This window comes from Nansenia antarctica (genome assembly GCF_963989245.1).
Source record: "Nansenia antarctica genome assembly, chromosome: 4".
In the NCBI taxonomy this organism is placed as follows: Eukaryota; Metazoa; Chordata; class Actinopteri; order Argentiniformes; family Microstomatidae; genus Nansenia; species Nansenia antarctica.
Window position 1 is genome coordinate 48519899 of NC_137689.1, and position 22037 is coordinate 48541935.

Genomic DNA, 22037 nt, shown 5'->3' on the forward strand with positions numbered 1-22037 from the left:
TGGACAAGTCACTCCAAACATTCACTTGACTCCAATATAGCAATATTGACAGTCTCACTGAACACATATAATCAAGTATAAAACAGAATTTAATACATTCTCTAAAACAGTGTTTCATTACAATCAAGCGGTCTTCTCCGGCTCCTTGCAGAGCTACGGCAGCACTGTAGTCATGGTCATAACATAACCCTGTCAGAACATGTTTCAAGCATTTCTAAAACTCCTAACTCCCAAGCTGGCTGATGGAGTTACACCAGAGGGTGGCTGGGTGATGGAGTTACACCAGAGGGTGGCTGGGTGATGGAGTTACACCAGAGGGTGGCTGGGTAATGTAGTTACACCAGAGGGTGGCTGGGTGATGTAGTTACACCAGAGGGTAGCTGGCTGATGTAGCGATCCCACAGTGGTTCTTCCTGTCTCTGGCCATGTAGATGTACCCTTTGTCTCCCCACTTCTCGCTCCAGCTGAAGAAAAAAGACGAAAATAACCAACAGTTAGCTTCACTCTGCAATTCAGAAAGAAATACATTTGGCGCGTTTTACTGGGTCTTTTTGCTACCTTTTACTTTATACTGTATGACAATAGGTAACAAGTTGGCAGGTAAATATCGGCAGGAGAAAGTATGTACTATACCTGTTCTTGACGATCCAGTATTTCTTGCGATCCACATCCTGGCCCTCAAAACCGTACCCAACCACTACAACACCATGGTCCAGTTCATCTGTGCTGCATTCCTTCTCATAGTATATCCCTATAAGGAAAGGACAGACAGTCACACGCTATAGAATGGAGGTACAAATTAACTCATGGCTAATGCTAATAGACAAAACTATGAAGCTTTGGCTTCACTACCATTATGTACTGCATAACCACGACAATAAATCAGCAGAATCCAATACTACCCACCAGACTCGTAAAACTGGAATGAATGGTGAGCGGCATCGATGGCGACAGCGAGAGGCCCGACCGCGGCCACAGCCTTCATCAGGGCGTGCTCCTTCCCACTGGGGACGTCCACGAAGCCGGTGTCGTTGGCAGCACTGAACTCTGGCTTGTAGTGGCAAGGCTCATCATCCTAGGAACCCAGAGAGAACAGCCAAGATTTAAAAAAAAAAAAATATTACAGTATCTTGAGACTACATTGTGGGTGACTAGCAGGGCCTGAATCACGAATGAGGGGACAACTGAAGCTGTGCCCAGATAGGGGTAGGACTGAACAGGCCCTCACCGTGCCCAGATAGGGGTAGGACTCCTGGGTGTCCAGGCCGTGGTTGTCCTGGACGTACTGGAAGGCCTGGTCCATATGGCCTCCGTTGCAGCCACGGTTGCCCTCGGGCAGCGAGCAGTCCACCAGGTTCTGCTCACTCAGAGACACCAACGTCCCCGTCTTCCTGAACTGCTGGCCCTCCATGGCCCCAATGGCGCTGAAGGCCCAGCAGGACCCACACTGACGCTGGAGGAGAGAGAGGGGGAGAGAGAGAGAGAGAGAGAGAGAGAGAGAGAGAGAGAGAGAGAGAGAGAGAGAGAGAGAGAGAGAGAGAGAGAGGTGCAATCAATTAATCTCAGAGAAAATGCCACTGTCTCTATAGGTAATAACAATAAGTATTAACCAATCAGTAAGCACTGTGTTGAGCCGTAACTAACTGTGAGTTGTTTTTTAAATCTTTGTACACATACAAGCAAGCCATCTTGATTTGAGTAGAGTTATACTGATAAGCAGTGTTATACTGTATGTCCTGGCTGAGCCGTGGAGGATCGTGACCGTACCTGGTCTTTGACAGGAGTCACGTAACCCTTCTCTCTCCAATCCACCTGCTTGGGAACCTGCAGGAAGTTGGGCTCCAAGAACAGGGACCCCTTGATCTTTCTCTTCTCTGTCTTCTGCTTGTAGCCATTCATCACCTGCTTGAACTCGTCATTCGTCTGTGGAAACATCACCACTTGAATATTGTAATCTAGTCTCTACACTGGAAACATGAGTTTTGGGTTTCATCAATCTCTAGTACATCTGCATTCTGAAACACGGAGGACGGTGTCTTTGGACAGCTCTGATGCATGATGATCTACGGTTGTTCTTTCAACTTGTGCACTGAACCATTAAGATAGTGTCTGGAACGCAAAGAGAGGGTTTCTGTTCCCTTTTCACGATTACTGTTCCTTTTCAGAATTGAAACCTGCTGGAAGAAACCTAAACAGTGGGTCTGAAATTATGCCGCGGTCTTCAACTGAACCCTGATTTGGGCTTCCGTGGTCACCTTGCCTGTGTTAGGCACCTTATACAGTACAGTGTGTCTTACCATGTCACCAAAGTGGTTCATGCCCAGACGGAAGGAATGCTTTCCCAAGGAGTGCTCTAGGTTGTGCAGCTCAATCTTCTTCAGGTTCTTCTCCCAAACCATTCGTCTCCAGCCCTCCTCTCTCTACAGAATGAGCCAAAAAGTCAGAGAAAGACACGATCATTACAATTCTATTATGGAGATTAATGCAGTGAAGAAGTTGCCAACATGTTGGAGATTAAATCTATAATTCACAGGGAATAGCATGTGCCCCAATTAGAGTTTTGACACTCACCATGTGGTAGCTTTTGCTGTGCCAGCTCTTCCATAGGTGCCAATGGTCATCCATCTGTGGGTCCAGCCTGGGAGCGGCAAACACGCCACTCATACAGAGCCCGAGCACCGCCAAGTATAGCGTCATGGCCACACAGCTGTGAAAGGACAGGGCTATCAGTCAGCCTTGTATATCAACATGGGTAGGTGCTATACAGATTGTTGTCATGGCCCACATGCCATTCTCAAAGCTACCTAGACTTGAATGTGTGTGTCTCAAACAACAAGAACTTCATTACAAAGAGAGGAGATTCAATCCATCTATGAATCACGCACATTCCCTGAAAATCAATGTAAATACCAGACTGCAGGCTATGTTATCTAGTTAAGTCAGCATTGAGGACAGACTGGGGACAGAGGGGGGAGGGGGGTGATTGATTGGTTACAATCAATTGGTTACAAAAACATTGTTTTTCTGAACATGAGAGGCAGGCAGACCCGATGATTGAAGTGGAATCCTTAAGCAGGAGGAAATAGAAAAAGCTGCCGGGCTCCAATCGTACATGGCAACACAATACTTTGTTGAAACACAATGTTGTCCCTCTTTGGATGAATTAAACAAAGCACCTCGTACGACGCAAAGCCAGCAAAAAGATTTGCAACATTACAACTTCACCATAGTCAACTTCACCATAGCCTACATGATGTTAATACTGGGCCTATATCCAAGCAACTATACACTACATAGAACAAAAAACATGAAAAAAAAGCAGTTATAGTGTAGACTTTCATATCATACCCCAACTATCCTACTTAAAACTGTAGAAAAGAAAAACAACAACAACAACAATAATAAAATAATAAAATAATAAAATAATAAAATAATAAAATAATAATAATAATAATAGTATTGATATAGAGTAACACTTACTTCAATTTGATTGAGGAGTGGTTTTCATGTGTTGTGGTTTAGGACCGCTATTTATACAGTCAACACATCTCACTTGTGCAGTGTCGGGTGTTGCGATTGGCTTCGGATGTAAATAATCTGCAGATCCCGCCCAGTGGAAACACAACCCAGCATGAGACTAGCCGTGACTGCTTTGTCCCAGCAGGAGTTGATATAACGTTTTTGGCAACGCGACAGATTTTTTTTTTGCAGTTATTGCAGTTTACAGAATGCTGCTATTATAATTGTATGTAAACCCTCATCCTAAAGCAAAATGCAGACAGTGCCAGTAGCCATCTCAATACTGACCCAGCAAAACTTGACTACAGACATGCCATAACAGGTAGAATATGCAAACATTTTGTGACAGTAGGTCTACAGATTAGGTAGGCCGTGGATGCCGACCAGACTTCTTCTTGTACGTATCACTTTACATAGCGAAGATGCTACGCTGTTGAAATTGAAAATAAATGTGATTTAATACAGTACATGTTTGTTGACGTGATATAGGCTAGGTTAAAGTTGAGAGTGGGATGAGTAGGTGGTCAAACAAGGCCAAATGGGAAAGAACGTTACATTATTCCAGTAGGACAAAGGGTTAGGCCTAAAAGGCCTAAAGAATTTCTCGCACTTTTAAATGATTGGTACCATTATGTATCATTGTGTGAAGCGCATTGAGTTGCATCTTGTAAGAAATGCGCTATACAAATACAATTTGATTTGATGTAGTTTACTTAAAACGTCCTTTGTATAGTGTTCCTTTGATGTGCTAATAGATTTGCACCAAGTTGTAAAGACATTTCGAATTTGTGTTGACAAGAGAGCAATCAGCTGGGTGAGATCTCTCATACAATGCACTTGAATGTTCCTATAGCTGAACTAACAATGGATATACTGTATGCTCTTCAATATACCGTAAACTGCTCAAAGCACTTATCAATACGTTGTGTCTGATCAATGCACGTCAAACATATATTTTTAAAATACCCATACTTAAGATACCCATGTGTTCATGACATACATAAAACCCCATGTTCACTCATCACCACTGATCATTTAAATCCACATGCGCCATCTGTCAGACATAAAGTATACTGCAAGTTGATTTTCTGTCTCACCTTCTCTATGTCCTTTACTTTCCAACAGAGGGCGATCTCTAACAGCTAGTCAGTTCAGAAGTTGACTGGATTCTAGGCCTTCAATTGAAATTAATACTGTACATTCCCTAACCAATAGCCTAATAGTATAAGCTACTCACATGATTTGAGATGTTACTGTTAGGGGGATCTTCATGGAGATGTGCTTGTTCTTGTTCAAATAACTCAATTATTACGTATAAGTGAGTTATTACTTGCTTATACCTATTACTTTCCCCGTCAGTCTGAACTGACCAAATTGATGTTAGCATTTTCAGACCAAATTGATGTCAGGGTGTGTAAAATAAAAGCATAACCAATCACGTGACCGCAATAACTTTCTCACAGTTCTCATTGAATTGAATCTGTATTATTGGTTGAGGAACACCCAATCCTTTGAAGGAGGCTGAATTTCATTGCTTTCCTCTGCCCAGTCTTCTCCAATTAACACAAGCAGAAACACTCCCCACCACAAACGTACACATCAATTACAGAGCAGTTCTCCGAGAGCCTCCAGTCTATTGACACAGTGCTGTAACTAGATATAAACAACACAACCCCATTGCCATGAGATGGGAGCTAAATGATGGGAGCTATTTTCTGTTGGCAAAAGAGGTTCTGTAAGTCCTCAGTTCTCAGAGGTCTCTTTCTTTCATCTTTTTTTGTGTGTTTCTTATAATGTTTCAAAGTGCACAATATCTCAGGACAATCTTGCCGCTGTGAGTCTTATTCGGTACTTGCTGCTTCTATAGGGAGATAAAGAGTGAAAGAGAGAAAGTGTATGCCTTCCAGGTTATACACAGGTACACATGGATAGAATGTAACAAGCTGCTATTTTGTACACATTCACATGCGACCATCTTAACCCCAGCAAAGATCAAACTGAATGACCTCGCCCATTAGGTGTCGTAACAAACTAGTTTGATGTTCAGTTGTTGTAGTAGTGTTTGTTTTGGGGGGCTACAGGGCATCAGTGCAGGCTGAGAGGACATCCAGTCAGGAGGAGAAAGAGAAGTCTGTCTGTTCAACCGTTCTGTCCACAATGAATGTTTTTTCCCTCCCGTTTCTCCCTGCCAGTGCAGTCCCCTTGCCAGTGCTGTCCCTTGCCAGGCGCGGTACTCTCTCTGTGCTCTCCCCTGATTGTCTCTGGCATCGGCAGCACGCCCTAGCAGGCTCTGTGTAGCCGCGCCAGAAATGTCTTAGCATTGCTGCGACGCTAATGGACCATAAAGACTCACCCAGAATGGAAGAAAAAAAATCAACAGCTAGCGCCACAGTCTCAATTCAATGGCAGTTTATTTGGGCAGCAACAGTCATTACGGTCCGCAGAAGAACAACGTTTCGCAAGCCAATGTTCTTATGTCTTGTAGGGAGGGGTGCAGAGCAGTCAGTGCAACAGGGAGCCAGCAGAGAGGGAACAATACATAAAATGGTCTAGATTTAGAGTCTGATATATGAGTGTGCTTGAGACTTCTGGGCCTCTGTGTTCAGTTGTCAGGAGTTATTCCATAGAGAGAGAGGGGGAGAGAGAGAGAGAGAGTCTATGTGTGTGTGTGTGTGTGTGTGTGTGTGTGTGTGTGTGTGTGTGTGTGTGTGTGTGTGTGTGCCTAGACACACACACATGTAATTGCAATGATTGATGGCTGTTATTATGATGTCATGTATGAGTTGAGTTCAGTGGAAACTTGGCAGGTCAGAATGAAAGTTCCTCTGAGAACCTATTGGAGTTTTTACTGCTCCTTCTTATTTTATTCTTGGCCATTGATAAAAGTCCCTTGATGTCAGATATTGGTATGCAATTCATATGAAACTAAAATGATATGAATTAACAGCAGATGCTAGTGAGGAGACCATAAGCTCTCAATACAAATGGACTGCACTTCAATGCACTGCACTTATATTTAGTGCCTTATTACAAAGCGCTTTACAGTGGCTCTTCACCCATTCACACACACATTCACACACCAATGGCGCCAAGGTACCATGCAAGACGCCGGCCCGCTCATTGGGAGCAATTTGGGGTTCGGTGTCTTGCCCATGGACACCTCGACACAACAGGAGGAGCCGGGGATCGACCCGCCGACCTTGCGATCATTAGACGCCCTGCTCCACCTCCCCCATGTTCAATAAATGTTTGTTATGTGAGGTGACATTGCACACTTTCCTCCTTCTAGTGTAAAACTACTTCAACATCCTGAACTTTTATTTGCTTTTATTTGTTGAACACACACGTACACACACGCGCGTGTGCACACACACACACACACACACATGCACACACACATGCACGCACACACACAGTTGTTTATTTCGATTCTGTTCAGACTGTATATGATTACAGGTTACAGAGTCAATATTTAGATTTTGCGGCGAAAAGTACAACCCTGCCTGTATATTTTCTCTTGCTACTGTTTGTGTGTGTGTGTGTGTGTGTGTGTGTGTGTGTGTGTGTGTGTGTGCGTCGACTCACTATAGTTTATCAGTATTCTGGACATGTAGTGGAATGCAGTGTTACCGTACGTCGGTGGTTCGTATGTGTGGTGCCGAAACATTTCCATACACCCTCAAGTGGATTTCTGTAGTTTGCGATGGTCTGTACCATCTATTTACAGCAATGTTCATTTGATGAGCTAGGGAAGGTATTGTAAACATTAGCGTAGGTCGCACAGTGTATTGACTGGTATTCTAAACATTAGCGTAGGTCTCACAGTGTATTGACTGGCCCTGTAGCAGGTGGTCCTCTGGGGTTGGTGTGAGTTGTCTGAGGTGGTCTGGTGTCTCAGTGTAAACAGCTGAGACAAGGTCGTATCTGAGTTACTGCTGATGCAAACAGATAGGACCTAGGACAGAGGAGGGAGGAGGGGGAGGTAGGACCTAGGACAGAGGAGGGAGGAGGGAGGAGGGGGAGATAGGACCCAGGACAGAGGAGGGAGGAGGGGGGAGGGAGGAGGGAGGAGATGGAGATAGGACCTAGGACAGAGGAGGGAGGAGGGAGGAGGGAGGAGGGGGAGATAGGACCCAGGACAGAGGAGGGAGGAGGGAGGAGGGAGGAGGGGGAGATAGGACCCAGGACAGAGGAGGGAGGAGGGGGAGATAGGACCCAGGACAGAGGATGGGAGGAGGGAGGAGGGGGAGATAGGACCCAGGACAGAGGAGGGGGAGGGAGGAGGGAGGAGGGAGGAGGGGGAGATAGGACCCAGGAGGGAGGAGTGGGAGATAGGACCCAGGAGGGAGGAGGGGGGAGGGAGGAGGGGGAGAGTGGGGGAACAGGCTCTGATTTGTGTGTGTAGATCACCAATTCAGATTTTTTTTAAACATTCTTTTTCTAGGATTTTATAGATTTTAAAGCACTCTGTTTTTTAGATATTAATTACAATATAATAATAATAATAATAATAACAATAACAATAATCATAATGATGCTTTTCATTATGGGAAGTACAGTGAGAATCTGAGTGCAGTTGTTACAATGTAATACAAATGGTGGTAGAATTTGTCATTGATTATTTGGTGACACTGATGACCTTGCACTTCCCCTAAACCTACAGGGTTCGAGGGCAAAGTCATGTTGTTTTATGCTGATAAACTGTTGTTTGGTAGCTTCAGAAATATTGCCACATGATGACCTCAACCTGGCTCAAATACCACTGTACTGGCCTCATTTCACCCATGTTTACTTAGTCACAGGAATTGTGGCCCCTGTATAAAAATAAGTAGTGTTAGGGGTTTAGTGTTTTTCCAGTTCCCTGACTTGCAGTCCTTGCCATACATTTTATATGATCTAGATATATTCTCAGTGTTCTCTTAGCTGTGGGGATATACATTACATCTTACTTGGCTCACTGGCTGGTGATTAAACTGAATTCAATGGTGTTTTTGTTATCCAGTAAAAGAAAAAAAGGGCTGATTTAGGTACCGGTAATGAAACAATTGAAGTGGATAACACAAAATACAAACGCTTGTGAATGTTTAGACTTTGGTAATGTTTCGCTCTTCTCCCCCAGTGTATTCTACTGTAAGAGGTGGTCAAGGGTTGTTCTTCTATACATCTCCATAGAAATCCCCTGCATGTTATTGAGGCCTAACCCCTCAAGGCAAATAAGGCAAATCTATTAACAACGCAAAGAAGCTGTTGTTTTTTCGTTTAAGAGGAAGTCGTGAGTTTAGAATTATAAGGTTCTATCTCCGTTGAGGGTAGTTCAGAGATATTGAGCGTCAAAGTTTTTACATTCCATTATGTTTTGTGAGATGGAACCTTTGTATTTTATTAATTACTAACTAAAAAATGTCAACATTTTAAAAATAACACCACACAGGTATTACTAAACTGGCACCTAATGGCACCTAATGGATCAGATTATGTAAAGAACTAAATTTTGACAAAAATGGAGATAGAACCTTGTAATTCTAACGTCACGAAGTATCAAAAACAGTATGATCAAATGAGTCCGAGGCATTTTCACACACAGATAGTGCAGTTCAAGTCCATGTCCAGACAGGCACTGCACTGTCACTCCTCTGTCACTCCTCTGTAGAACTGGGATACTGTTGGGACTCGCTGTGTCTGCGTGACGACGGTGCTGGCTCTATGTCCCCCCCTCTTCCCTGTACCCTTCCTTCTCCTCTCAGGGGAGACAATAGGTCATTCACACACGGCTCAGCTTTGTCACTGGTGATTGGCAGGGAGGTAGCGGGGCCTTGCGTGGGAACATCCCGTCCCAAATGATTACCGGGACCACAAAAGACAACGGAGGCCGTTATTTATGCCTGTCCAGAAAAAGAGAGAGAGAAAAGGGGAGAAAAAAGGAACCAAAAACAAAACAGGGGCAGTCATGGCCGTCGCTATCTGCTGGCTGGTGAGCGATGAACACGTTCTCACGGGACGAGGGACCATCTTCCTGTGTACAGCCCAGCGTTAGGGTCGACTCACCACGTGTTCAGATCTGTGGAAATGGCTTTCTGTTCTACTGGTCACCGGTGGGGCTACTAGAGGACAAGTGCTGCCAGAGGAGCTGTTTGGGTTCATTCACCTTTAGACGTGTTTGTGTGTTGGTGTGTGTTTTGAGGAACGTAGTATCGTCAAGACGAGTATCGTCATCATAATTCCATATTTTTTTTATTTTTTTACAGTATTTGAGGCATTATGGTTATTTTACCCAATGACTAGTGAGGCCAATGATCTCATCTTTCCTGTAAACGGGCAGCGTTGCCTCCCCTCCCCTACCATAGTGACAGTTAGCAGAGCAGGATGATCTGGAGAGGGGTAGTCGTGTTTAAGACAAACATAAACCCAGCGTCACAGACCACCCTGACTGGAGTTAAACACAAATCCAGATTCTCTCTAAACCCACGGTAGTCCCTCCACCTCTATAGCATGCGATCTAAAACACAGAGTTGAATACTAACAAAGAGACACATTATACCGTTAAACACAAAATGTACTTTAGTCTCCCGTGGACTACTATTTCCTGATCCAGGAAGTGACACACCACTGTATTTAAGTGCAGTCGCCTAAATGCCTCGATCCTAGTCAGCGTTGCACTTTTCCACACCCAGCTTCTTAAATTCATACTGACATCTCAATGGGCGACTCGAATTAGTCCCAGCATGCCGCTCTCTTTAATAACCTTCCCTCAACGCTCTGGTTACCTCAATCAGGAAATCTTTGGGTCGCTCAGGGGGGAAAACACTACCCCTATAAGTCAGAGCTAAGGTCTGGATTTAAACAAATGTGCTCCTTTGGAAAAGCAATTTGAGTGTTCCACACAGCATTTTAAGGGGCATGGGGTATGCAGTGAAAAACGTCTAAATCGCATTTGTAAGTGAAATGTTTTGTCCAATGTTGTGCCTGTAACTAGGCAACACTATGGCTGCCGCTCTCGGAACAGTCCACATTTCCCTCGCACGTCTACCTTTGATAGGAGTGATGTCTCACGAGATACCCATCTGTAATTCACATTTAATGAAGTGTCATCTGCTGAGGAAAATCTACCAATGCCATAGACAGTGGCCTGGTAGATACTGTAGGCTACAACAGCATGCAAACATTTAGCACATAACGAATGCTAGTGCTATCTACAGTATGTTATACCTAAGTGTCTGTATGATAAGTTTCCAAATATGGCCATATATATTCTCGACATGGTGCGCTATAAATCACTGTTACTTTTTGAAATTCTAGCATATGACAAGATCAGACCCCTGGAGATGCAGCATCTCATTTTGAAGGAGGTATCATATCACATGTAACACTAGGAGCGACAGCATGTGTCTGTTTTTCAGCAGGTCACACAGGGGTCAGGAAGAGAGAGTGCCTTGACTTCCCACTCTCTCCCCAGGATCAGTACAGTGAGGTAGGGATTTCAGACCCCTCCCTCCCTCAGCCAGACCACCCCCGACGCTGCTCTCTCTGATCATCAAACACAGCCGGCTGGAAAGATTGGAACCAACCCTGGGGAACAATCCACAGTTCTCAACTTCTGATTTTTTGGAACCAAAAAAAGGTTGATTTTCTTGTGTTGCCTGTGAATAGTCGGAAGAAACTTTGAGATGATTGCGATTTGGAAAATGGTGTCGTGAGTGAGGGCACTTGCTGCAGACCACCACTGCTGCTGTGCCTCGAGTAAGGGAGTGTGTTTAGACTCAAAGTGTGGTGACTGTCTGTCTCTGTGTTGGAGAGCTTTCTTTCTTTTTTTTTCGGCTTCCAATTGTTTTGGTTTTTGACAAAGTCTTTGTGAAGGAAGCAGCATTTCCCATATCTCTGCTGTAGTGCTGTAGTGTAGTTGGAGCATTGACACTGCCCTGTTTTCTAACCTATGACAGATAATGATAGGAACAGGAGGTTGGATCGCTAACAACACATAGCTGTACTATGTTCATCAGGGGCAGGAGAAAGTGCTTATTCTCCTGACACTTCAATGGCTCTGATTGAACAAGGCCACTATTATGCCCTCCAAAGGCAGCAGGGTTTTTCCAGAGGGAAAGATGGAGTGTGTCAACAACAGAACTTACACTGTACATAAAGAGAGTTGATTTGACTCCAAGTGTACTAAATTGAGGACACACATACACACACACACACACACACACACACACACCAAACCTGCATATTTCAGCACAAACACATTTCCTGTTACATCTGGACTGAAGTACCGGGGCTTGCTCTCACTACCAGCAGGCTTCTTCTTCATCTGGGAACAACGGCCCGTGTTATTCAGACGGCGGCGGCGTTAGTGTCTCTCCCTGCGTTCCCGATTACTCAGGCGGATGTCAGAAAAGCCCTCGGTCACATCTCATTTTCGCTGTCTCCTGAAACAACGGCTACGCCTTAAAGACAAGGCTTAGCATGAGGCCCACACGCTGGCAGAGAGCCAGGCCCCCAGGACATGCTCCAGCCGGGGGATTAGGTTACACTGCTCACCCTAGAAATGAGGTCCTGTCCCTGCTGACGTCCTGCTCTCTCTAACCCCTGGCTCTGGGTACACACTGAATAATCAGGAGTGTGTGCGTGTGTGTGTGTGTGTGTGTGTGTGTGTGTCCGTGTGTGTGTGTCCGTGTGTGTGTGTGTGTGTTTGTGCGTGTGTGCGTGTATGTGTGTTTGTGTGTGTGCATGTTTGTTTGTGTGTTTGTGTACAATGTGTGTGTGCGTGTGTGTTTTGCATGTGTGTGTGTGTGTGATAATTAGTTTTTTTCTTCCTTCTTCTAGCATTAATTTTGACTGCCAATAGCCTCTGGCCCGAGCATAAATCATTTTTTCTTGCCATGACTGATGGATAGATGATTCACTTACTTAGACAAATGTATTTGTTGTAAGTCGCTTAGAATGAAGGTGTCTGCTAAATGCCATAAATGTAAATGTAAATGTAAATGTAATTGTGTGTGTCTATGTGTGTGTTACCACACTCGCAATCATAGGCAGACTAATGGTCACACCATGGCCTCTCCTGCTAACCTCTAACAAAAGAACAGGATAAAGAAAGTGGTAATTTAGAACAATTAAAGGAACAAAATAAATGTCAAAGAATAGATTTTCATATTTCTTTCGTCTTCATTTCTTTCTTCTTCGAGAAACATCAGTTCTCTACTACTGTACCACCAAGAGCACCATCACCACTTAAATAATGATACAACCTCCCATGTCCATTAAAATGTCAATTCTAGTATGCTCTGCTTCTTACAGTATGTTTCTGACATTTGTGAACGTATCCATAGGATGGTTCAAATGGAAAGCAGAGAATGTGGCTTTGACATCCAAACCCATTTCCTTTGGCAACCTCCTCTGCGTTCCCTAACTCTAAACTCTGCGGTTAGCATAAACAGTCATTACACCCTCATCTGAAGAGCCAGCAGGCCACAGTGAAAAGGAGTGTGTGTGATCAGACCCTCTGTATTTATGCTCATTGAGAATACAGAAGCACTGATCAAAGCCCTGTGCCATTACAAATGACTCCTATGATCTTTAAGGGTTTCGACTGTCTTTAAAGACCCCTTTTAGCTCGCTCTCTACACAAAAGCCAGTTGTCGAGTTTAGACTTTAAAGCGGGTTTATTGTTCTCACTGAAGGAGTTACAGTCACTCAATACGTAGTACTATAGGCTCTCTCCCTCTAGTTTGCCTCAGACATGGCACAGAAGTGGACTGTGGATGTGACTGTCCCCATTCAGGTTCTCCTCCAAGGCTCTCATCTGAAGGACAATGACTTCTCTGTGTGGAAGTCCTGGTGCCCTATCTCTCTCTCTGGCCAGGTATTTCCTTACAGTGAGATACATCATCACTGTCAAGGAGTGGGAGGGAAGGTTACATTACCAACAAAAATCTTAAGCACCCCCCCCTCTCTCTCTCTGCCTTCTCTCTTGAAATGGACTCCTACTTCCTGTGAAATACACAATGAAACAACCTCCTGGGAATTGTGTGTGGTTACGTTGGGTTGTCTCGAACAAGAAAACAGATTGATAGACTGTCTCCTAGACTGAGATGGATACCGGTGCTCTGTGGTCGGATATCATATCGGACAGACACCGACTGTGGTTAAGTTCATCAAGAGAACCTTGATCATGGTAATCCACATGGTTGGATCATCATCAACACACTGAGGTCACGAGCAGGTCAGTAGAGAAAGAGAGAAAGAGAGAGAGATGGTCTTTATTGAGCAAGTGATATGTAATGTTGTGACGTTAGAATTATAAGGTTCTATCTCCATTTTTGGTCAAACATTTGTTAGTAATGAATAAAATACAAAGGTTCCATCTCACAAAACATAATGGAATGTAAGAACTTTGACGCTCAATATCTCTGAACTACCCTAAACGGAGATAGAACCTTATAATTCTAAGCTCACGATGTGTCACTGTGTGATTACACTGACTGTACTTACCATGTACTACCATGTACCACTACCATGTTGGTTTGGGAACACTTGAGGATCAAGAAAGGACACAAGGTTTTGACTGTATGATGACTGTTGGATAGATGATTCACTAAAGCCTCTTTCACACATAGTTCCCTGTCATTTCCATGGAATCCCAAGCTGTGTCGACCAGGGGAGGCTGGTTCATTAGGGGCAATTGGACAATGCCCCACCAAAGGGAGAAGAGAGAGATTTGTTTTCTATGACTTCTAGACAGTGTTGCTTCTGAATATCATAGTCCAATCAGCTAGTGTTCTGTGGAGTATATCATAGTCCAATCAGCTAGTGTTCTGTGGAGTATGTTCCAATCAGCTTCAAGTCCCGCCCCTTTCAGGGCAACTTTGACTCTACTCGAAAGTGCACTAGGCTGTTCTCGTAGACTTGCATGTAAAATCTATTTTGGTAACTTCAGGCCATTCGGTCATTTGTCTATGGGGTTTTGGGACATGCACAAAGAATCGTACGTGCTTACGTCATGTCATACGGCCGGCGTCACGTTCGTTCACTTGTTTCACCATGGCTAGTAATGTTCTGAACAACTCGGTTGAATCTTTAAAAGAAACACCGTTCAGCCGTCGTAGCAACCAGGAGAAATTAACAGTAAAGGAATTAGGACCACCCAGACCAAATTTAATTATAAAGCAAGTTTATACAAAGGCAGGGAAAATTGGAAAATCGTATAACCGAGGATTTACGAGGGGTTGGTATGAGAAGAAAACATGGCTAGCGGGATGTGAAGTAACAAATGCGTTGTTCTGCTTTCCACTACCGGACTTTGTAAAAAAATTGAACAAATGGATTAGAAGGAGGCATCTTTTGTTCCCAACTTGATATTGCAACTGGACCTATTACCGAAGTCAAACTTGTGTAAGTAAGTGAATCATCTGTCCTTCAGTCATGATAGGAAAACCAAATCGATGCTGGGAGAAGGAATGGCAGACTGTATTCTGATTGTATCTTCTATGCTCTTTGTATGTTTCTATGCTCTTTGTATGTTTCTATGCTCTTTGTATGTGTCTTGGTGTAGGAGAAACGTAGGACCACGTTGGAAACAAGTGTTTCGGTACACGTTGACGTGTAGAAACTGTAGAGAGAAAATTGTAGAAATTGTAGAGAAAACTGGGGGGGTAGAGGTGATGAAGAGGTCTGTACAGGGGGGGGTAGAGGTGATGAAGAGGTCTGTACAGGGGGGTAGAGGTGATGAAGAGGTCTGTACAGGGGGGGTAGAGGTGATGAAGAGGTCTGTACAGGGGGGTAGAGGTGATGAAGAGGTCTGTACAGGGGGGGTAGAGGGGATGGAGAGGTCTGTACAGGGGGGTAGAGGGGATGAAGAGGTCTGTACAGGGGGGTAGAGGGGATGAAGAGGTCTGTACAGGGGAGAGGGGATGAAGAGGTCTGTACAGGGGGGGTAGAGGGGATGAAGAGGTCTGTACAGGGGGGTAGAGGGGATGAAGAGGTCTGTACAGGGGATGAAGAGGTCTGTACAGAGGGGTAGAGGGGATGAAGAGGTCTGTACAGAGGGGTAGAGGGGATGAAGAGGTCTGTACAGGGGGGTAGAGGGGATGAAGAGGTCTGTACAGGGGGGTAGAGGGTATGAAGAGGTCTGTACAGGGGGGTAGAGGGGATGAAGAGGTCTGTACAGGGGGTAGAGGGGATGGAGAGGTCTGTAGAGGAGGGTAGAGGGGATGGAGAGGTCTGTAGAGGAGGGTAGAGGGGATGGAGAGGTCTGTACAGGGGGGGTAGAGGGGATGAAGAGGTCTGTACAGGGGGGTAGAGGGGATGAAGAGGTCTGTAGAGGAGGGTAGAGGGGATGAAGAGGTCTGTAGAGGAGGGTAGAGGGGATGAAGAGGTCTGTACAGGGGGTAGAGGGGATGGAGAGGTCTGTACAGGGGGTAGAGGGGATGGAGAGGTCTGTACAGGGGGGTAGAGGGGATGGAGAGGTCTGTACAGGGGGTAGAGGGGATGGAGAGGTCTGTACAGGGGGTAGAGGGGATGAAGAGGTCTGTACAGGGGGGTAGAGGGGATGGAGAGGTCTGTAGAGGTGGGTAGAGGGGATGGAGAGGTCTGTAGAGGTGGGTAGAGGGGATGAAGAGGTCTGTAGAGGTGGGTAGAGGGGATGAAGAGGTCTGTACAGGGGGGTAGAGGGGATGAAGAGGTCTGTACAGGGGGGTAGAGGGGATGGCGAGGTCTGTACAGGGGGGTAGAGCTATTCTCATGCTAAAATTGACTGTAAATCCAGATTTTAAAGTTGATATTCTTCCCCGTGGAGCATGCCCCCATAACCTGTGCCCCACCCAAACATTTTAGCACCAGCCGCCACTGGTGTCGACCGGGCATTTTTTGCCGTTCACACATGAGCCAAATGCCGGTAGATTCCTGTGTTGCTCCCTTTCACACATGTCGACAATTCCCTGGTTGCGCGATCTACTTGAATCATTACATTCAATACATGCATTCAACTGGATGCAGAACCGGAGCGGGACGGGCGCGTGGGACTGCCATGTACCATAGACTTGCTGTAACGAGACAGGCGTGTGAGACCACCACACACACCACATATCTGCCATATCATACCTCCGTTTCATATCGAAAAATATGATGATAAATATGTGGGACGGAGGTATGATATGTGGCAGATAATGTGTGGTGTGTGGCGGTCTCACGCGCTTGTCTCGTTCCAGCAAGTCTACTCCTATTACCAGTGCTTACCATCACCAAGTTCGCTCGCAAACTAAAGCACTTGATTACCGTTGATATAAACATACTATACTAGTCCATAAGCACAGTATGGGAGAACTTGGTGATAAGCATAATACGAGTTGACTCAATTAGACATATTGCTATGCGCTCTGAGCTGTGGGCTATGTGCGATGCAAGACAGCTAAGAGGAGACGGTGTGTGTAAACTGCGTCTATATCACAAAATGTACATTTGATAAGTAAAAGTAAGCTAGCTAAGTAAGTAATCTAGCTAACTATGATTGGAAACAAAGTACTATCCAGTTAGAATTATAGAAGATCTAGTTGTGTTTTCTTGCTGGTCTCGCTGCCTGGGTTTGAACAGACTTTAGTATCAAGAAGTACAACGTCTCTTAAGCTTCGTGCACACCGCGAACCGTGACCCACCGTTCTGACGCAACCTGGTGGGATGGGCTTGACGCATGTCGCATGCGATGCAGACGCAACAACACAGCGGTAATATATGTCCGGAGGAGATAGCAAAGATGGCGCCGTTAGCGTCACAAACACTATGCCATACAAGTTAGCATCAGAGGTAGACTAATATCCTCAACTTATGTCCTAATCACACTACTGTCATACAAGTCGTACCTTCTCCTTGACATGGACATAAACACCTGCTACCTTCTTTGAAAGAAATCGCGATTTATTCAGTGAAAACTAGTACACCATTCAGATAGCATAACAATAGCATAGCATTCGCGGACAGTCAGTCAATGCACCTAGCACAACAATAGCATAGCATTCGCGGACACAGTCAGTGTTGTGTCTTGCTGTTCTCTCTGACTTACAAGATACACTTTATAATAATAATGACTCTGGTCTCTGGAGCAACGTTCAGCGTGCGTCTTTATTCACCATTGCAACCACAACTAGACCACACTAGTCAATCGGTGATAACATTGTCAAGATGTAATGCTACGGAGGCAATAGCAATCAATCCCAGATCTATGCTAAACATAGCAATATACTACATCCCCCCTTTTAAGCATTAAAAGTCTCTCTTGGGTCAACTGAAAATTAGTCTCTGAAAAGTTATACGTCCTATAACTTGTCCAGTAACTTGTGAACTTTCACTTGGAGTAAAATCAAACTTGTAAACATACCACACACTTTCTAAATGTGTCCAACTATCATCTAGTAACTAACTAAACTAAGGGTCAGAGGTCCCCAGTACTTAACCCTGGTGGAGCACAACCTTCAGCGTTGGCCCATCTCAAAGTCTTGATACCTTGCCGGAAGCACCACAGCTCTGCCACTTCTGGTGCGGCAGGTAGGAGTGGAGCTCTCGCCCTCACAGGAGGACGGGTGCTGAGCTGGATGATCCGGTGACTCTGGGGGTCCTCCCAGCGGGCTCACAGGTGCAGGCTGCTCCAGTGGCTCAGGATCTCTCTCTTGATGCAGACTTGGATGAATACGCCTGAGATGACGTCTGTTCCTTCTGAAGACAACACCAGACGGGCTTCTCACGTTGTATGACCGTGGCTCTTCTCGTTGGTTTAGGACTCTGGCTGGCATCCATCCACGTCTCGTTTCCATGTGAACCGTTGCACCAGGAGCAAACTCAGGTAAGGGCTGTGAGTTGCGGTTGTAGTAGTGCTCCTGTCTGGTTTGGAGATCTTTCAGCCTGGCATGAACTCCTCTCGGGGTAGCTGGCTGTAGAACAGCTGTAGAGCAGGGCAGCGTGCTTCGTAGTACTCTTCCCATAAGCACCTGAGCTGGGGAAACATCTGTGCCTGTTATTGGAGTGTTTCTCAATGCTAGCAGGGCTAGATGGGGGTCTATGTTGGTCTGCAAAGCTTTCTTGAGTGCATGTTTGACCGTCTTCACCATCCTCTCTGCCAGACCGTTGGATTGAGGATATGCAGGGCTGGAGTGAATGAGCTGTATTCCCCAGGATGCTGCAAACTCCCTCATCTCTGCACTTGCAAAAGGAACATGGTCGCTTACCAGCTCTTTTGGGATCCCGTGCCTCGCGTAGACTGCTTTCATCTTGCGGATGACTGTGTGAGCGGTCTTGTCAGGTAGATGGAGCACCTCTGGGTACTTGGACAGATAGTCCACCACGATAAGGTATGACTGGCCCTGGAGCTCAAAGATGTCAGCCCCGACCTTTAGCCATGGTATCTCAGGGATATCATGTGACATGAGGGGCTCTCTCTGGTTCTGTGGTTGGAGTTGTTGACACGGAGAGCATCTCTCCACTGCGTTGTCGATGTCACGAGTCATTCCCGGCCAGTACACGACTTGTCGGGCCTGTGCCTTTGTCCTCTGGATACCTTGATGTGCGAGGTGTAGTCTCTCTAGTATCACCTGTCTGGCGGCTTGAGGAATCACAATTCTGTCGCCGGTCATCAGTAGTCCGTCCCTGATGTGGATAATGTGCCGCTGAGGCCAGTATTGGTAGAGACTGGCGGGCACACTACGTCGTCTTTGGGGCCAGCCGCTGCGGTGTCTCTCAGCCACTGCCTGTAGTGTCTCGTCAGCTGCTGTGGCTTCTTTGAGCATCTTGAGCATGTCTGAGCTCATGGCAGCAGTAGCCTCCATCGTGTGGATCACTCTCTCCTCGAAGAGGTCCTCTTTTCCACTGTCGGCCTGTTCGGTGACAAACGCGCGGGAAAGGGTGTCGGCGACGTGCATGTCTTTTCCTGGCGTGTATGTTATTTTCAAATCATACCGTTGAAGCTGGAGCAACATGCGCTGTAGTCTTGCTGGGGCTTTGCTCAGGTGTTTCTTAAAAATCACTTCAAGTGGCTTGTGATCAGATTGGACTGTAACAGTGTTGCCGTAAACATACTGGTGGAAGCGTTTGGCTGCGAACACTATCGCCAGCAACTCCTTCTCTATTTGGGCGTAGTTTCTCTCAGCTTCTGTGAGAGCTCGTGAGGCATAGCACAGCGGTCTCCCCTCCTGGAGAAGACAAGCTCCCAGTCCATCTTTCGACGCGTCAGCCTGTATGGTGAGAGGCATGGCTTGGTCATAGAACTTCAGCACAGGGGCGTTGGTGAGGGCTGACTTCAGCTTGATTAAAGCATCATCATGTTCATGGTTCCACTGCCAAGCTGCATCTCTCCTCAGCAGCTGTCTGAGCGGGGCAGTCACTGAAGCTTCATCAGGGATATACTGAGCCAAATACCTCGTCATCCCCAACAGCCTCTGCAGCCCTGTCTTGTCCTCTGGTGGCGGCATGTTGTTGATGGCCGTCACCTTTGTGTCATCCGGTTTCACTCCCTCTGGTGTAATGACGTGGCCCATGTATCTGACGGTGTTGATTTTGTACTGGATTTTTTCCTTGTTGAACTTGACGTTGGCTCTCTGTGCCCTCTCCATGACCTTGTGAAGGATGCCATCATGTTCCTCTTCTGTGGCGGCGGCGATTATCATATCGTCTGCGATGATATGGACTCCTTCGATGTCTCCAAAAGCCTCACAGTTTTTCTGCTGAAAAACTTCGCTGGCGGACTTGATGCCAAAAGGAAGTCTCTTAAAGCGGAATCTTCCCCACGGCGTACTGAATGTGCACAGCATAGATGATGGCTCGTCAAGTCTCACCTGCCAATATCCGTCCTTCTCGTCCAGGATCGTGAATATTGACTTCCCAGAGAGCTTGCTCTGGACTTCCTCCGGGGTTGGTATCGAGTAGTGCTGCCTCTTGATTGCCTCATTCAGATCACGAGGATCCAAACACACCCTCAGTGATCCGTTCTTTTTCTCAGTGATGACGAGGCTATTCACCCACTCGGTCGGGTCTGTCACAGGTGCTATGACGTCCTTTTTTACAAGCTCTTTCAGGGTTGTTTTCAGTCTGTCCACGACACTGACTGGGATCTTTCTGCATCCGTGGACGACTGGGGCCACACTTGGGTCTGTGTGTATGTGGTGCACACCGGGGAACTCACCCAGGCCACTGAAGACAGATGCGTACCGCTCCACCAGCTCCTCTTTTGTAGCTGGTGCCTTGACTGCAAGCGTCTCTATTCTCCTCACGAGCTGCAGTGTCTCGCACGCTTCTCTGCCCAGAATGGGCGTGGTGGACTGTGCAGTCACAAAAAAAACTAGATTTGCTCTTGCTCTATTGGGTGTCTCACACGTGAATGTCACTGTTCCTTTCGGTTTCAGGCGTGCTCCTCCATAGGCAATGAGAAGTGTCTGTGTAGGCTTTAGTCGTGGGGGCCCCGGTATCTCCTCGAAAATGCACATTGGAAGCACGTTCGCCTCCGCCCCCGTGTCCAGCTTGAATCTGACCGGGGTGTCTCTGAGGTTGACTGTGGTGTACCACGCGTTGTCTGTCTGCTGCGTGATCTTATCTACCCTAACACAGAACACTGAGCCTACAAATAAAGAATCTACCTCGCTCTCAAGTTGACTGACGTCCCTTGCTGTGACTGTCCCATGCTGTGGTGCGCCACACACTTTGGACCAATGGTTTCTCTTGTTGCATTTGTGGCATGTGGTCCCGAAGGCAGGACATTGGCGGGGCGGGTGTGTCCCTCCACACTTCCCGCATGTGTTTGTGCTGTCCGTCTGCTCATTTGCTCTTCCTGACGATCTTTGTTTTCTGTATCCTCTTCTCATCTCAGAGTAGCTAGTAGTTCCTCTGGACAGTGCTTGAACTGGGGCGTCTGCGTGCCCTGTCCCCATAGCTTGCAGCTGTGACTTGGCAGCTTCTGCAGCTCTGCATATGGTTAGTGCTCTGTCCAGGGTTAGGTCTGTCTCTCTCAATAGTCTCTCTTTCATGCGAGGATCAGTTAGGCTAAACACCATTTTGTCTCTCAATGTGTCATTCTCACCTGCACCAAACTCACAGTCTCTGCATTTCTGACGGAGTTCAGTCACAAACTTGTCGACACTAACTCCCTCTGACATAGAATGGGACCAGAATTGGTGACGTTCAAAAACAATGTTCTTTTTGGGGATACAGTATGCTTCAAATGCATCCATGATCTCTTTCATTGTCTCGTATGCTGGGTCTTCAAAATCAATGGTGAATGTATTATATACCTCTAATGCCTCTTCTCCTATGGTGTGCAGCATGATGGCTATTTTCACATGCTCATCTTTATCATCTGCACCAGTGGCAATCATATACAGTTCAAAACGTTGTTTCCACCGACGCCAATTCTCACTCACGTTTCCAGAGAGCATGAGCGGCGCGGGAGGCTTGAACTGTTCCATGCTTTGCTTTCACTCGCTAGCTACTACGAACGAACGTCGCACAGGGTCGATAGCTATGCTATGCTATGCTATGCTATCTATAGT

At 46.1% G+C, this 22037-nt stretch overlaps 1 protein-coding gene across 1 annotated transcript; it reads right to left on the reverse strand.

Moving 5' to 3' along the window:
• Window positions 1–364: 364 nt before the first annotated feature.
• On the reverse strand, window positions 365–2697 carry LOC308155599 (procathepsin L-like; the record flags this gene model as incomplete). The annotated part of the gene is made up of 7 exons (XM_080528964.1): window positions 365–464; window positions 634–751; window positions 907–1075; window positions 1229–1453; window positions 1768–1923; window positions 2298–2420; window positions 2572–2697. 7 exons carry the CDS (start codon window positions 2695–2697, stop codon window positions 365–367), a joined length of 1017 nt encoding a protein of 338 aa, XP_080385090.1.
• Between the last annotated feature and the right edge of the window lie 19340 nt (window positions 2698–22037).